Source organism: Thermobia domestica, chromosome 16 (genome assembly GCF_964235325.1).
Source record: "Thermobia domestica chromosome 16, izTheDome1.hap1.1, whole genome shotgun sequence".
In the NCBI taxonomy this organism is placed as follows: Eukaryota; Metazoa; Arthropoda; class Insecta; order Zygentoma; family Lepismatidae; genus Thermobia; species Thermobia domestica.
Genome location: NC_137469.1, coordinates 106901269 through 106918527, shown reverse-complemented (window position 1 = coordinate 106918527; position 17259 = coordinate 106901269). Strand labels below are relative to the sequence as shown.

Genomic DNA, 17259 nt, shown 5'->3' with positions numbered 1-17259 from the left:
CTCCAACCAATTCCCTTCTGTAAATCTCTACTGGAACGTGACCAACGCGATCCGTTTCTGAAGAGGATTTTCACGACGGATAGAGAGTGGATAACTTATGGCAGTAATGTGCGAGAAAGATCGTGTTAGAAGGTAGAAGAAGCTCCGCAGTGTGTAGCGGAACGCTAACGGTCACTTGGGAAGGTATGGTGTACATTGGTAGGATTTAAATGCCACAATGCATCACAAGTTACTGCTGCCAGAGAAGATTCGAAATGAAATGAAATCTTTGAGTTTTACGTCCCACGGTTATACCGGTTAGGCTAAAGGAGACGGTGATTATGAGAAATGAATGAAATGGTGGAATGAAGAAAGTGGGAGGAAACGGGAGAACCCCGAGAAAACCCACGCACACGGTGTTTGTCCACCACAAAGTTCACTTGGCGGGGGCTGGGATCGAACCCGGGACCCCAAACACCAGAGGTGAACGCTCTGCCACTGAGCCACCGCGGCCCCTAGAGAAGATTCGAATCGGTGATGTCAACAATTAGTGGGATGTACCTAGAAATTCCAATGAAGCGGTTGGAACTGGTGAACAGAGACTCTGTGAGATACCACACTGAGGACATGAGGCAGTATATTTTTCACGACCCGTCACAAATGAAAATAATTTGTTTGGGAGGTTTTAATGTTTCCTGAAACTTGAACCATTACTCTGGAATGGTTTTAGATTATTTGAAAAAGAGCTGAGAAAACCAGATATCAAAATTTGTTGCCCAGAAACTCAGTAAGTTCTACGAATACGGGATTATTGTGTTGCCGAAAAATGGCAGAACTTCATGGAACAAAATCATGTATATGTAAGGTTATGATCTTTTATTCAAACAAAACTAATTGCATTTTCAATTTTGACCTCCAAAAAAAGACAATATTTTCTACACAAATAGATATTTATGAATAAATTAGTTAGAAAGAATCCCACAAGTTTTCCTCGAAATTTCGAGTTCTCTAAGGACTCTCTGATATCGCATTTTATTTTTATGGTGATGATCTGATGCTCATTCATATTGAAGAATCTTACCCAAATGACAATAAAACTGAGAATAAGGAAGACTCGAGATCGTAGAGGTAAAGCAGTTTACAACTTTTGAAAACAAACGTGAGGACACTTGTTTCTGATTCTTGATGGCAGCTATATTTCTTATCGGGTTTTCCAACATAATAGAACATTGACAGTGAAAGAAATATAACCGTAAACTCTTCTCCACAGTTCTCTTAAACATTAATGTTTTGTTCTCTTAAAAATATTAACAAATAGTAATGTTGCAACATTTTAAGTCAGCTCATCAAATAGTCTATTATCCCTGAGTTTGTTAGAAAATTTAAATTGAACATAGAAACTGATAGTACTTAACACATATTGAATACTTTTCAGATGTACAACTAATGAAGTTAACCATAGACATATTGCTGGAGAGTTTATAGTCTTCAAACTATCGTGTCATTTTTGTTGTTTCACTACGTTAACTTTATTCACAAAAAGTAATAGGTTTCGCACTTAATACTGTGTTTAGTTAAATTACTGGACAAGAATTAATTGAGATATGTATTATCCCACGCCTTCTTTATTTTCTGTCCCGTAGCTGTTATTGGATGAATATGGTAACGTTTTCCCACTGTAGAGTAGTTTCTGTCTGCATTCTCATTAGAAGCAGGATTACATTTGCAGGCAATGCGCAATATTACCCAATAGAAAAACTCTAAACCACTGACCATACTGAATCCCAAAAATAGTCCACATATACCACCAAACGCAACTGTAAATAAATAAAAATATAGTACGTTATTACGAGATATATTAGCACAATATTTTATCTGGAAAAGTATCCAAAATAATACATACACAAGTCATTAAAAATGTAGATGTAGTTAAAGAATATTTCAATTAAGTTTAGCTCAACTATGAGCACAGTTAAATAGTCAAATTACTTAGATTTAAATCAAATTTTAAACGTACATGAATTCTTCGAGTTATGTAAATTCGACATATATTAATTAATACTTACACTACCTATAAAATTTAAGGTGTAGAAGCATTCATGGTCACATTTTTAACAAGTCAATTGTAATTTACGACAATCAATATAAGAAAAATTGTTTCTATTAATTTATATTGTCGCAATAAGCGAAATAGAAAAACAGGAAACTCCTTTGCATATTTCTTGGATATCTTTTCTATTGTCTTGTTTTGTCTTTTCTTCTGTTTTATTACTATCGCATGTTAAATGTCACAATCATTTTTCTGTCAAAAATTTATTCATTTGTAAATTATTTCACATTTGTAAGGTAACATCAGTAAAACTCAACAGTCATGGGTGTAACTACATTAAAACCACGTAGCGAACATTTCCACTTAAATGTTCTTCAAGAACTTTTAATATTACACAACGAAATACAGTTCATTTATAATGGTAAAGAGAAACCTTCTTATTTCTGAAAATGATCTAAAATATGTACTCATGGTATGCATAGTTAGCAATAAATTGCAAACAAGCCTAGTATGTTGTTGGAAAATGTACATCCCACTCTTGTTAGAACGCTTGGGCACAATTTGAAAGTTCAAATCTACCACGTCAAAGTAAGACTGATTTGGTATAGCTTTATCTTAAACGAATCAATGTTTAATCGTTCGATAACTCACCCATGCGTTGAGCAAAACATTATAAGCTCAGTTATTTAGTATTATGGTTGAAAGGCTTTTAGAATCAATTGGTCCAAGAGGGTATGAAGCCATTAAGAAACCAAAATTAACAGCTAAATATTAAAAAAAATAGATTTAGCTAAGAAAAATACCATAAGATGTAGAACGATGGAAGCAAGCTAATTGGAATGCATTTAAATTTCAGTTATTTGATCTATTAGAATTTTCTTTATGTGCCATTAAGAACAAACAAGAGGGGACCCAAAATATGCGCTATGCCAACAGAGAAGCTTGCATAATGATTTTGGGATGCTTTGTAGGCAATAAACGTGGTACTCTGGAGAAAATATTCGACTTTATATACAAGAAAGGATATTTAAAATTTATTCAAGACAATGCTAAACTCTATGGGCAAAATATTTTTAGCCTTATGTTTGTATATTAATAAGACAATGACCTAGAGAGTCCTCATGAACTGTGTAGATTACTCCAACAAAACAGGGGAAATGGTTAATTAAAATCATGAAATGACCATCACAGTCATCCGACTTACATTGAATCGATTGTTTGAGTGGTGAAGTAGAAAGTAATTTAAAGCCTGTTTATATTTAGTTTCAAATCGTTGAGAGACCAATTACAGCCCGAATGAAAACAATCAGATAGCACATCGTTAACAAATTAACTAGTAAATGGTTATGAAAATTTGATAAAGTCACTAAAAAATAAGGTGGCCATTTTGACGAGGATAGAGTTTAATTTTCCTGTGTTTTATAAAACTATGTACGACTTTACCAATTTTCTTTAAACATTGTTTTATCATATAAAAAGTATTTATTTCTATTATTAATTTGAAGTTGATTTTTTCACATGTTTTTCATTTCCTAGTGCTCCCAAACGTATGAATGAAAAGTTCTTACGCCGTACATCTGAAGTAAGATCAATCCATTTTAAGATCAATCTAGTGTATGAGGCAAGAACTAATTAGATAAATAAGTTTGCTGAACCATTTAAATTACTTATTACTTAACTATTTTTTAACCATTGAAGTTGAAAGAATTGAGGGTTCTGTACTCTTTATGTGATTGAGTTTTGGCACTACAATATATTATTAAAATGTAATTTTGCAGATGTTTTTGTGTTTTTCATACGTGCTTTGAGACAAATATTAAGGGATGGTTAAAAATGCTACTTCTATAAATTTTGACTTACCCAATGAGTCCTGGAACAATCTATTTACGTAAGTCAAGAACTGTCTCTATTCTCAAATTAACAAAAGAAATTAGCTTACCATCAAATACTAATATCATGATAAGTTTCTCAAACAATAAAAAGATATGGATTTTGTTCCTGTCTCGGGCCAGGGGTGGCGATTAGGGGAGCAAGAGGGAACAGTTGCCCCTCAGTATTTTAAGTAATCCCTTAATGTATATAGTTTCATTTGGAAATGTAAAGTTTTTGTGTGTGTTACTGCAAAAAAAGTGGTGCCACATAATATATGCCGTTGGGTGAATATGTATAGGTTATTTGTCTTGTCGCATAGTTAAGAAAACTACAAGAATTATGTTTTAATTGCCAGATAAAATGGCCCAAAAATTACCTATTGAAGCACAACAATTCAGCGTACTTCCATTTCTTCTAAGCAGGGCTGGATATGTTAGTCAGCCGCTTTGAAACTAATTGAGAGAAAATTTGGTAAAAACGAAAAGTCTTTCACAAGTTATTTTTTAATTGCACAAAAGTTGACAGTTCCTAAAATGTCATTATTCATTACTATGATTAATATTATGCTTTCTATTTATTTGTTTTTTAAATTTCCTATTAAATAATCTGATTACAATTTTCCAGACAGAATTATGTTCATGAACAAGGAATCAAATCTGTTTTTACACCCTCGTTGTTTAAGAGTACAAAGGGCTAGTACCTACTTGCGTTGCTCTTGTCAATTTACTTAATAAAATATGAAACACAATATGCGATATTTTAACTGAGAAAGATAGTATCCTATTAGTTATACAACTTTTCGTCAAATAATGTGTTAGAAACAATCAGAAAAACTAAATTGATATACAAATATTCAGATTAAGTCTTACTCCCCCACTTTTAACGTTCAATTGCCGCCACTGTCTCGGGCTATTTACAATACGTGCACTTAGAATATTGGAATAGAGAAACAGGAGCAGCTAATAAGTACGAAGAGCAAGTCTTTGACTTTGAATTACGTTAGGACGTATTCGAGAAAGTAACAGCAGCGGTACATAATTGTCCATACTTTATCCTTCTTGGTTGCAATAATTTTAATAATTTCACACATTTAATATAATTGTCATTCGGAAAGACAAGAGCATTATTTCTAAATTATTTTATTGTCGAGTATATCGTTGGTATTACATTAATGTTATTTTGTGTATTTCTTGACAGGATTTTTACTTAAACCTCTGTAGATCCTTCATATGTTAGTAAAGTTAGGTTTGTTTCTTGTCTCGTTAGACAAATAATCATGTACAGTATTGCTCAGCGCGAAGTCGAAGACCCGAAACTTGAGCAACTTGAAATCCGAACGAAGAATTTAGCTACATAATCCGAATGTGCATATATTTCACCAGCTGCCGGATGCTGTATAAAAGTGTTCGTACAATTTTTACCGTTCACTTTATTTTGTGCATGTATTACTTATTTTATCTTAAATAATTTTACCTTTAATACATAATTTTACATCTCTTTTATACTTTATTGTTAAAATCACTTTTCAAAATTGAGATACTGGTCCCAGAAATGAATTAATGCAATTTCTATTAATTTAACCTTTAAAAAGTGCCCTGAAGTCGAATTAAATTCTAGGGCGGATGAAATTTGCTTTCAAAGGTATAACTGTATATTCAAAGAACTTCGTTTGCTAATAAGAACCATCATATTTTAAATCCACGGATGGCGGAAGGTACTTCATTTCTAGGGAACTACTATTCAGATTTATACTAAACCTGGTGACCTAGTCGGTCGCCACCTATCGAATAAAAATCACTATATGTGATGGCCGAGTTTGGTCAGACACAGTCTCTATTTGGCTTGCCTTCTCTTGTATGTGGTATTTTATTTCTCGGTAACTTCTGTTCCAAATCTGAACCAAATTTAGGGGACAAGTAGCGCATTGTATAAGGAATAAAGATCGGTATACTATTGTGTGATTAAGTTCGGCCAGAGACAGACCAGAGATACTTGCATGCGGTACTTTATTTCTGGCTGGAACTATAACTACTAGCTGAATCTGAATCAAATTTGCTAGGGAAGTAGTTCATGGTCTAAGGAATAAATGCTACTATAATTTGTAGCCAAGTTGAGCGAAGCACAGGCTTGACTTAGTTTGAGTGTGATATGTTATTTCTTCGTAACTGCTGCCCAGATCTGAAATAAATTTGGTGAGCAATTAGTCATTCTGTTAAAAATTAAAGTTCGCTGTGTTTGGTGACCGAGCTTGGCCAGGGTTAAGGTTAATTCAGGATCAGAGACTAAGTTCCACAGCTTTGAATGGCGGGAGCTTATGAGTTTGTTTCAGCGACTGCGTTCCCCTTGTATGAATTTAAAAGTAAGAGGAAACATACTTTATGTTTTTACATCGGACTACTGTACTGATTTTTTTGCAAACATTTAATGTGCCTTACTACTTTTGTCATTAAATTTAATCAAACTTGACCAGACATGTACGTGTCTTACATGTTTCATAAATACCTCAATGAAACTCTATAATGATGATTTAAAAGATTCTATCGGTTTTCTTTTGGATTCTACAGACAGTAGTGAATGCAATTTAGAGTACAAGGTAAAACCTAAAATGTACTGTTATTACAAATAAAATAATTACTATGCAAATTATATGTGAACCAATTTAACTTTATCTTTTAAACTATTGTATCTTCCGCAAAAATATAAATAATAATTACTACTAACACTAAATAATAACAACAATAATAATAACATTCATCATGGTCATTGGGAGTTGCTGAACAACATGTTCTCAACTGAATAGGAGGTTAACAGAACCTAGCCCAATAAATTAAACTTTTTATTTTGGAAGCTCAAAATATTTACTCATCTATGCGAGTGAAATCTGATACACCAATACATAAATAGAGCCTGCTGAATAGTTCTTTCAAATTTTCTTCATGTATGATTGTTATATAAAACATCCAGTATTGTTGTAATTTAACTTTGTTTTTTACTTCTCTGTGTGCCCTTTATTGTTGCTTAGAAATATAATATTATATTGGCACTGTTTATTATTGGCACTTTTAGATATTATTAGGAAGAGGAAGAGAAACCAGGTTGGGACATTGCCTAAGAAGAAATTGTATCATAAGGGACGTCCTAGAGAGTATGGTGGCGTGAAAGAGAGGGAGGGGGCGAAGGAGACTACAATTAATGGATGTTATTGAAACAGAAAGATCATACGCGAAGAGGAAGAAGTTAGCGGATGACCGTGGAGCATGGAAGCTTCTCAGCTGCGGAAAGTGACTTGCCAATAAAGGCAGAATACCTATGATGATGTTTATTATTTTATTCTGAATAACATATCTCTTTCTACTAACTGAAATTTTAATATAAGAAAAATAGTAAAAGCAAAGCTATAGAAGCTATACAAGCTATAGCTATATAAGCTATATAAGAACAAATTCGTTTATTTAGGTTTTATAGTAGATGGAAATTATTTAAATAAAGTTGCCGTCTTACAAGTGCTGCGCTCTTAACTTTCTATGACGATAGCAACCAATTGAAAAATAAGGTTTCAATTACGCATAGTTCTCCATTTCCACCTTTCAGTTATTTCAAAATAAAAAGCGTACAGTAGTTAAAGCCTTTTACTTGGAAATTATATGAATTACAGATGAAGTAAACATTTCGGGTTAACTGCTGTAGGTGGAAAAAATTTAGGACATTTACCGGGTCAATTGGAGAATGTGTTTATGTTTGTGAGGAAGAAGAGTGAAAGTCAGGTAAGCGGAATAGAAAAAGTTAAGAAAGTGGTTGTATTTGTTGGTACTTTATGATGTCGTAAGCGGCACAGTATGTGGAGGCGGATGGACTATTTCGCGGAGAGGTACACTCGTTTTATTATAGGGATCCATAGATTGTAAAATGTACAGCAAAATTTGGCAAGCCTTTAAATTGCCCATTTCATGTCCAGAACAGAACCCAAACAACCCCTGCGGAGCTTCTAACCCATTCCTACTACTACTACTACTCCTACTTCTACTATACTACTAATACTTACACTATGGATCCATATAGTAAACCTTCACGCCTTATAACATAATCTAACGTAAGTCAATGTAATCCGATCAAATATAACCGAATGCAGTATATTTTGGTACTTTTTTCATTTCCAAATCCGTCCGGCGATACAGCAGTAATGCCAATATTTCAGTTGCATTTAAGATTACTTTCATAAGCACATTCGTGCAATATAAACGTATAGATGTACTTTGCAATAGCCAGCTGATTATATAACCTAGTTACTATTTAATCAAATTGATGCCAAATTTATTTCAGATACGCGTCATCACAATTGGTATTACGTACACGTAATCACACACAAAAGTAAATAATTATTAGTTTCATCGTCAATAAATATATCGTCACATCTAACAGACTGAATTACGTTACATGCAAAGCAACTATTTCTTCTGTCTCAAAAGCAAAGAGGAAATGCCTGGCTATACGTCGATTTTTCTAAAACGTAAATTGATTAAAGAAGAACTGCGATAAAGCTTCCACAGAAAATGTTGATCTTAAGTATTGCCGTATATCAATTTTCAGATAGTTTAATATGTGAAATATAATTTAAAATATATCAGAAAGTTAACTTCCCTTTGTCATATAATCTGTTAAGTTTGAACTTCAAACACTTTTGCTACACCTTTAATTGCCTATGTTATATTATTTTTAAACACGTTGAATTTTCTCTGTAAATAATTAATACAAGGTGATAATGATATGAGGAGGATACTGGAAAAACTAACTAACTAACTCTATGGCCTATGGAACCCGGAGGTTCAATGCCGCGTTCACAAAAGCTCTCCACTCACTTCTATCCTTAGCTAACTGCATCCAGTTTCTACTTTGTATTCCAATCTCTGCGAGATCCATCTTAATATTGTTCTCCCATCTGCGCCTAGGTCTTCTTAATGGTCGTTTTCCGATTGGTCTTCCAGTCAATACTTTGATAGCGTTTCTACTTTCTCCCCTTCTAGCTATATGACCCGCTCACCTAAGCCTCCTAGACTTGACGACCCTAACAATGTTGGGTAAACCATATAAATTATGTAGTTCCTCGTTATGAAGTTTCCGCCATTCCCCATTCCCGTTCCTCTTGGGTCCGAATATTCGACTCAAGATCTTGTTCTCAAATACTTTAGTCTATGTTCTTCCCTCAGAGTAAGTGACCATGTTTCGCAACCATACAAAACAACAGGCGTGATTATCGTTTTGTATATTTTAAGCTTCAAATTCCTCGACAGAATTCACGACGACAAGATATTTTGAACCGAATAGTAACACGAATTCCCTGGTTTTAGTCGACATTTAATTTCTCCGTGAATATGATTTTCCTCTGTTAATATTGATTCTAGATATTTGAAACTATTCACTTTATCAAAAGTATTATTTAATATTTTAACGCATCCATAATTTGTTGTATTACGGTCCCGACGCACTTCCATGTATTTAGTTTTCTCTGCATTTACTTCTAAACTCTTGTCCCTGCAAGCGTTTAATAAGATTTTTGCATGTTTTTCTATTGTTCTCCTATCATCCCCTATTAAATTTACATCATCAGCATATGCCATAACCTGGTGAATACCGTTCAACTGTAGGCCCTGGTTGCTACCTTTGATTTTCCTTATAGCGTATTCCAGAACGAAGTCAAATAATAATGGCGACAACGCATCTCCTTGTTTCAGGCCATTTTCGACGTGAAAGCTCGTGGACAAAAATTCTCCTACCCGGACTTTACTTTGGGATTTTTTGAAACATATCTTAATTAATCTAATTAGCTTACTCGGTATTCGTAGTTCTGTAAGAACGTTGTATAATATTTCTCTCCTAACCGAGTCGTACGCCTTTCCAAAATCAATAAATAGTTGATGTACCGGGGTATTGTATTCTCACTTTTTTTTTCGAGTATTTGGCGAATGGTAAATATTTGGTCGATAGTTGATCGATTTCATCGAAAATCCGCACTGATAATCTCTATAATTTCATCTGCGTATGGGGTCAGTATTGCTAATAGAATATTTGAAAGGATTTTAGGATACTGGAAATAGTTTCGAAAATAGGGAAGGAGACTGTAAACTTTTTACTCGAACAAAGTCATAATTATTTCAGTCAATAAATAACAGCAAAGACTTTAGAAACATAAAAATACAATTCGGTGACTACATCCGCAATTATCAAATTGGATCTCCTTATCATTGCTAGTGAACAGTTCATATTTGTTATTTCCTGAATCGGTAGGTAACCATTCCATTCAGCTCTACTTGAAAATATATTTGTAAAAGATATATAGAAATTAGAAAATATGTCTACTTAGTGCAGGTACACGTGAAGTCAATAATGTCGAATATATGATTCCTCTTGAATTACCAAATAGCAATTTCCTTCATATATCAGTTCACTACAGACGGAAACTATGTCACTTGTAATACTTCTATTTTAATTAAATATACTTACATTCATAGACCAAAAGGTTTTAAGGAACATATTTACGTCGATAAATGAAATTGTCTACTCCTTGCGCGTGCTTAATAATAAAAATCGAATAATTTTTCGATGAAGGGAAACACAGTATCTAGGTTCATATCTAGCTCAGTATGAAATCTTTACCCCAGCTATCATTCCTTTCAATCACTAGAGGGAGGTTACAATCGCGTCAATACGAAAAAAAAAAAAAATAAAACACTTTCAACATATGTAATTTTGTATTAGAAAAGGTCTACCAAGATTAAAAATAGTTCGTATTCTAATTTTAATAATCGGTTTTTACGGTAGAACTCTGTTTAAATCAAAACGATATATTTAGGATATAAAAATAAATTCTTTAACATAAGAAAAATTAATAATAATCCGTTAACTTTTATTAAATAAATCAGAATTACACTAAAAAACGCTCTAAAACTCTATCTATCTATCTATATCTCTCTTTCTCTTTCTCTCTCTCTCTCTCTCTCTCTCTCTCTCTCTCTCTCTATATATATATATATATATATATATATATATATATATATATATATATACATACATACATACATACATACATTCATGTATATATATATCTGTACCCAAACTACTTTAACGACATTACTCATACGCCAACGTAATAGTATATATAATTATTTAAAAATTCATACCACTTAGAATAACAAATTTATTATGGCGAAACGGAATACTTTGGAAGATTTGACACAGCATAATACATATTTTACAACGCAGTAGATTAACTTAGTAACTTGTTTCAAACATAGTTGTATAACATTATAAATATTTTACAATACGGTAGATTAACCCAATAAAATTTTTAAAACGCAGTTTGATAAATGTAATTAATATTTTACAACTCAGAGATTAAGGTAACAAATATTTTGCTTCACGATACTTAAGTAATAAATATAGTAAGTGTCCTTCAAGGATAATTAATAAAAGTAAAATGTGTATCACTTTACCAACAAAATCCATGAAACTAAACAAAACATCAGTTCTGTAACTAACTCCTCCAAGATTTTTGTAGAAAATATCCACATAGCCAGCCGTTTCGTTCTTCCTGTAAGTTAAAAATAAGTTTTATATTATTATATTACATGTATTAGAGGATGGTGAAACATGATATGTACATTTGTGCAGGCAAGCTATTTTCAAACTGATAAATTGAATCAAAAAGAAGATTACAAACTTGACATGTAACAATTGGGTCATATTTTACTTTTTGCTCCGATAGGTGGTCACACTGATGTTATGTGCTGCAGAAGCTTGATAATGCTTTAGTTAAAAATTCACCTTTTAGTAGTGCATATGCTTTGTTTTCACCAGTGAATTGGAAGCATTTTAAATTTAATTTATATTTGAAATTTGCTTCCGTCTATAAACGCACATATGTTTTACCATTAGGAGTTACTTAGGAGTTACGTGTTTAATTCAAAGGGAAAGTTATGATAGGTTCTCAAGTATGAAAAAGGCATGATCTTCATTTCTAAAACTAAGATGCAAAATAAAAAATGTGCATAACAATAATTAGAAATAATAATGTAATTATCTACAACTTTCATTATATGTATTTTCTAAAAAAAAAATATTTCACATACACGCACACTCTAGGTTAACAATATCCAAAGATCCACTCAACATTGTCTAAAAATTAGACATTTATAAATCCATAGATTGCATTTAGCAAAATAAAATAATATGCACGGCTCTGGAGAAAATAAAAAAAACAGTTAATTGGAAAACCTAAAAAACTGATTTTCATATCACAGTGTAGCACTAAAGTAGACATCCAAACTGTAAGAATTCAATACTCAAAATTGAAGTAATACATCTGTAATTACTGGGTACAATAGAGGAACAAAATCAAAGATAGAACCTGTTTCATATCAGAAGGCCATTACTCACTATGCCTTACTGTTTTTACTATGGTGGCAAAGGTTGAAATCGGAAATTCTCTATTTGTATCACCTTACCAACAAACTGTAGTATTCAATAGCTGGTTAAAGAAGGAGACAAAACCTACTCTTATGAAGGTGAATTGATTGCGAGAAAGTTCATCACGATATCTTTTATCGTTTTTGCTCTACAGAAATCAGTATTGGAACCGGAAGTAGTAGTAAATTCCAACCACTATTGGTTTTCAACTATTCCGTGGTTTGATTGTATGTACTGTTAATACCCTGAATCGATTACAGAAAACTGCTTACGACTATATATTATCATTTTTCTTCGATGTTGATAAATGTTGAGACTGGAAATGGCTAATTTTAACCGCTTCCGTATTTAATAGTGGTTAAGGGAGGCAGTAGCGTACCCAGGAATTTATTTCGGGGGAGGGGGTTCCAAACTAAATATGAAGGTATTTTATATTAAAATCCCTAAAATTGTCCCTAAAATTAGGCTAAATTTTAAAAAATCAAAATTTCGGGGGGGGGTCCGGACCCCCAGGTCCCCCCTTGCGTACGTCTTTGAAGGGAGGAGACAGAATCTATTCTCAGGAAGCAGAATCGATTGAAAAAAGTGCATCTCGATATCACAGTTTTTGCTCTACGGAAGTCAAATGTAGTAGTAAATGTCAACTACATACGGTTTTAAAAGAGTGTTGTGGGTTTCGATATTGTGTTCTCTTGATACCCTAAGTGAATTGCAGAAAACAGCTTGTTGTTATATGTAGTACAATTTTTCGATCTCTGATGATAATTGTTGAAATCAGAAATCGTTAATTTGAATCACTTTAGGTTAATTAGATTGTTATTGGAGATGGAAAGACCCATTCGTAGGAAGGTAGATCAATTGCAAACAACTGCATCTCGACATTTCTTTCGTTTTTGCTCTATAAAAATCAGTATTCAAATCGGAAATAATAGTAAATTCCAACGACTGTCGGTTTTGGTAGAATGTTCCGGGTTGATATGGTTTATATTCTTTACACTCTAAATCCATTACAGGAAACTGCTTCTCTCTATCTGTTATTGGTTTCGCTCTTTTCGCTCTGTGGCTTTAATCGTTGAAAGTGGAACAAAGTGATGTGAACCAGTTTCAGTTTGAATTGAGGGTTAAAGGTTAAAACGAAACCTATCCCTGAAAAGCTGAATCGATTTAAAAAAGCACGTCGATGTCTATTACCAATTTTGCTCTGATACTTGTCGACGAACGGACGGATAAAACCGTTTTATAAGACTTCCGACAATGCATCACACAGTTTGAAAGACTAAAATTGATGCTACACCAGGGTGCGAAATCCCGGAGGGACGGAGGGATTTCTCCCCACCAAAAATTTTACACTTTCGTTCCCCCTCACCAAAATCTGTAAGGGAGGACACCTTAATAGGAAAATATAAGTAGGTCTATAATGGAAATTTTCAGACAAACAAGAATTTTAAATGCATGCTGTTTTAAAAAACGTATTTTATTTGTAAAAGGATCAGGTGCTTAACTTTTTCGGTTATTCGGTTGTTGACGAGATGAAGGCCTTTATTTTCTAGCGTACCAGTTGCATGCAAAATTTGCAAAATTTCTCAAACAAACAGATTGCTTTTTAATTTCAGTGGACGAATCTACAAACAGGTTTGCGAATAAGCACTTGCTGTCACATGTAACATACGTGGACGAAGAAAATAAACCTTGTTGTCGTTTTTATAAATTAGTGCCTGTAGAAAATGCCGATGCAAAATCCCTTGAAGAGAAAATTATTCAAGCATTTTCCGAAGATGGCATAGATATTTTTAATTTTAAAGAAAAACTTGTTGGATTTAGTTCGGACGGGGATGCAGTGTTTACTGGGAGAAACGAAGGTATTGCTGCTCAAATTAGAAGAAATGTCAGCCCGTGCCTAATTAATGTACACTGCATGGCGCATCGAATGGATCTTGTTTCAAAAAGCGAATTTGGTGTTGTGAATGCTGTTCACAACTTTGAATGTTTGTTAGGCTAACTTTAGAAGGTGTTCAATAAGTCATTTACAGCTGCAAAACTTAAAAGTATCGCGACAGTCACAGATGCCGCAGGACTGCTGAAAATCAAACGATTGTTTCACATACGTTGGATTTCAAATGAGAAGGATGCTTTATTGGCAGCCTTTACATATTTTTCTCGTATAACGCAATTCCTACTCTTGTAGTATGAAAATAATGACAATTTCAACAGAGATAGTTTTAAACTGAGTGGTATTTACAAAAACAAAACAAAACAAAAAAAAAACTGTCGGGGAAAAAGAACATTCTATTGTTCGGTTTTCTTCTGGATATTGCGTCCATTCTGTCTAATATTAGTAAAACGATGCAAAAGGAAGCAGTTTCGTACAATGAAATAGAAAAAAAAATTGAACCTACAATCCATGCTCTGAGAGAAATGCGTATGAAAGATGATGTCTACCAAAGTCTTTGCAAAGATAAGTATTTAGTGCACTGCAGACAAGCATCTGCTACAGGGAGTGATGATAGTGAGTTTGATCAAATAAGGGAGCAGGTAATCCAGGGTTTAGTAGACGAAGTGGAAAGAAGGTTTCCTTCTAATGATGTGCTAAAGTGCTTTTCACTGTTTGGAAATAAAGATCGTAATAGCATGAGTGGTTTATACGGTAACGTAGACGAATATAAAGCAGCTCAATTGTTTGGCTTGAATCTTGATACTGCAGTGTCAGAATTATTTGGTTTGATTTAGTTTAACGTTCCACGATTATGCCTGCTAGGCTAAAGGAGACGTGAACCTACTGATTATAATGGAATCCGAATGTTCAACTGTACCCCACCGGGAATCGAACCAGGGACCACGCTAACCGAAGTCAAGGTGGTAGCCACTAGACCAAGCTGTCAGAATGGAGAGAGTACAAGTCAAGTTCTAAGTCGGTAAATGATTTTCAAGTTCTTAAAGCCTTAACACAGAAAATTCGTTCTGTGCCATTATCAACTACTGCCTGTGAACGTCGATTCAGTGTTGTTCATATTAAAAGTTTCGTAGTTCGGATTCCACCTTAAACTGTAAGTCCACATCTCATAGCTTCGCTGCTGATAAAGGTCATTAAACTTGAATCAGCAAATCAATCGTATTATAGTGTTTGTGCTTTTATTTTCTAAAGTTTAACGTCCTTCGAATATTCACCAAGGCCAAGGAAGATTGTCATGGTGACTTGAATTATAATGGTGGATTAAGATAGTGGAAGGAAGCGGGAGGACCCCGAGAAAAAACCCACACAATTGTTTGTATAGCACAAGCAGAATTTGGCGCGAGCTAGGATCCAGCCAATGATCCCACGCACCTGAGATGAGCGCTCTACCATTGAGGCAACACGGCTTTTTGTTGTCTATCAAGTATTTGTGTTGAAATCATATCTGTTATTTATAATAATGTATTCTTGCTAATAATACAATATAGATACATAGTATCATTTAGACTTACAAAAGTGATCGGATATCTGAACGACCAAACTGAAACACTACATTCTTAGCGAAGAAACGAGAATTTCATAAATAATAATAAAAACTATACTCTGACTCTACAGCTCACGGGGATCTATGGCTGGCCTGGACCATACGCACCGAAATGCAGTAGATATTAAATGCAGTAGATAAGTTAGTTAAATGAATAAATAACATTAAAGTATTTTTAAATTACAATGACGACTAGTTTGAACATTTATTATTATTATTATTATTATTATTATTATTATTATTATTATTATTATTATTATTAATAATAATAATAATAATAATCCATTAATATTTCAATTTTTTGGTGGCTCCACGAAGCATTAGTGTAGATCGCTGAACTTCTTCCTCCCCCACCATTTTCAAATGATTTCGCACCCTCTGCTACACACAACTGTGCAACTTATTGAGGTGAAATTGATACTGAAATATACACGTTCTTTGTTGACAGTTGTAAGACGACAGTGCATGGTGTGGGTAATGAGACAGCTTAAGATTATTGTTAATTCTTAATTTTAACTTATGTTTGATTATAGACAACTGTAGAGTATATTACGCCAAGAAAATGCACATTTTACTTTCAATAATTACTCAATGTTTAACTTGCGGCTACTGTAACATTTTGAAATATGGTTCATTATTAAAGTATTATCTAGTGAATTATCATTAATTTGCTTATAGACATATTCTTAGTTTCTGGTTAAATTTCCAGAGAAGATGTCCCAAATGATTTTCATTGAAATATAACTAAAATCGAGGAATATAAAGACTAATGGAAAGAAATGAAGTAGCTGTATGAATTATATTAAAATTTTCACAGGCCACTATGAAATATTTTCAATCCGTCCAAGTTATATTCCAGCAACTCATAATAGCAGATATGCCGTACCTATTAAGAGTTTATTTTATAGTCACAATCAAAATTGTATGCGTGAGTAGCTCTATTAGGAAAACACAATGGAATGATGCATTACAATTGTACTACAAAACATCTCGATTTGTACTGTACTTCCATGCATGTAATAATTATATGATCCAAGGATGCATGATCCAAGGATATGTTAGTGCACTTCTTTATTTTGTACAGTTTTACAAGAAATCGTCTAATTGGAATAAAATATATTTTACATTACTTTTCTTGCGGTAAATAACGCACTAGTGCAGTTTACATTGCTATTCTCTTGATGCTTGCCCAGTGGCATCATCATTCAAATAATTTCAAATGCTGTTCTATGACTACTATAGTAAGTTTACTTAGTATCATTATTACTACTACATGACGATCTTATATATTTTATATATTATTAACAGCAGAGACTAGTAATACTGACTAGGATTTAGTCATGCTTATATTGACACTTTGTTGACAATACTCATCAAGTGTTGAGATAGATTAGAATTAAAGAA

The 17259-nt window shown here is 33.3% G+C and overlaps 1 protein-coding gene across 1 annotated transcript in view; it reads right to left on the bottom strand.

The window, feature by feature from the left end:
• Positions 1–1572: 1572 nt before the first annotated feature.
• The window catches only part of LOC145672558 (pickpocket protein 28-like), a 33442-nt gene continuing 17755 nt past the window's right edge, over positions 1573–17259 (bottom strand). The window contains exons 6-7 of the mRNA XM_081741717.1: positions 11389–11486; positions 1573–1796 (exon numbers count right to left, since the gene is read on the bottom strand). Of these exons, the coding sequence (XP_081597843.1) occupies positions 1573–1796; positions 11389–11486 (322 nt within the window). The remainder of the gene's footprint in view (positions 1797–11388; positions 11487–17259) is intronic.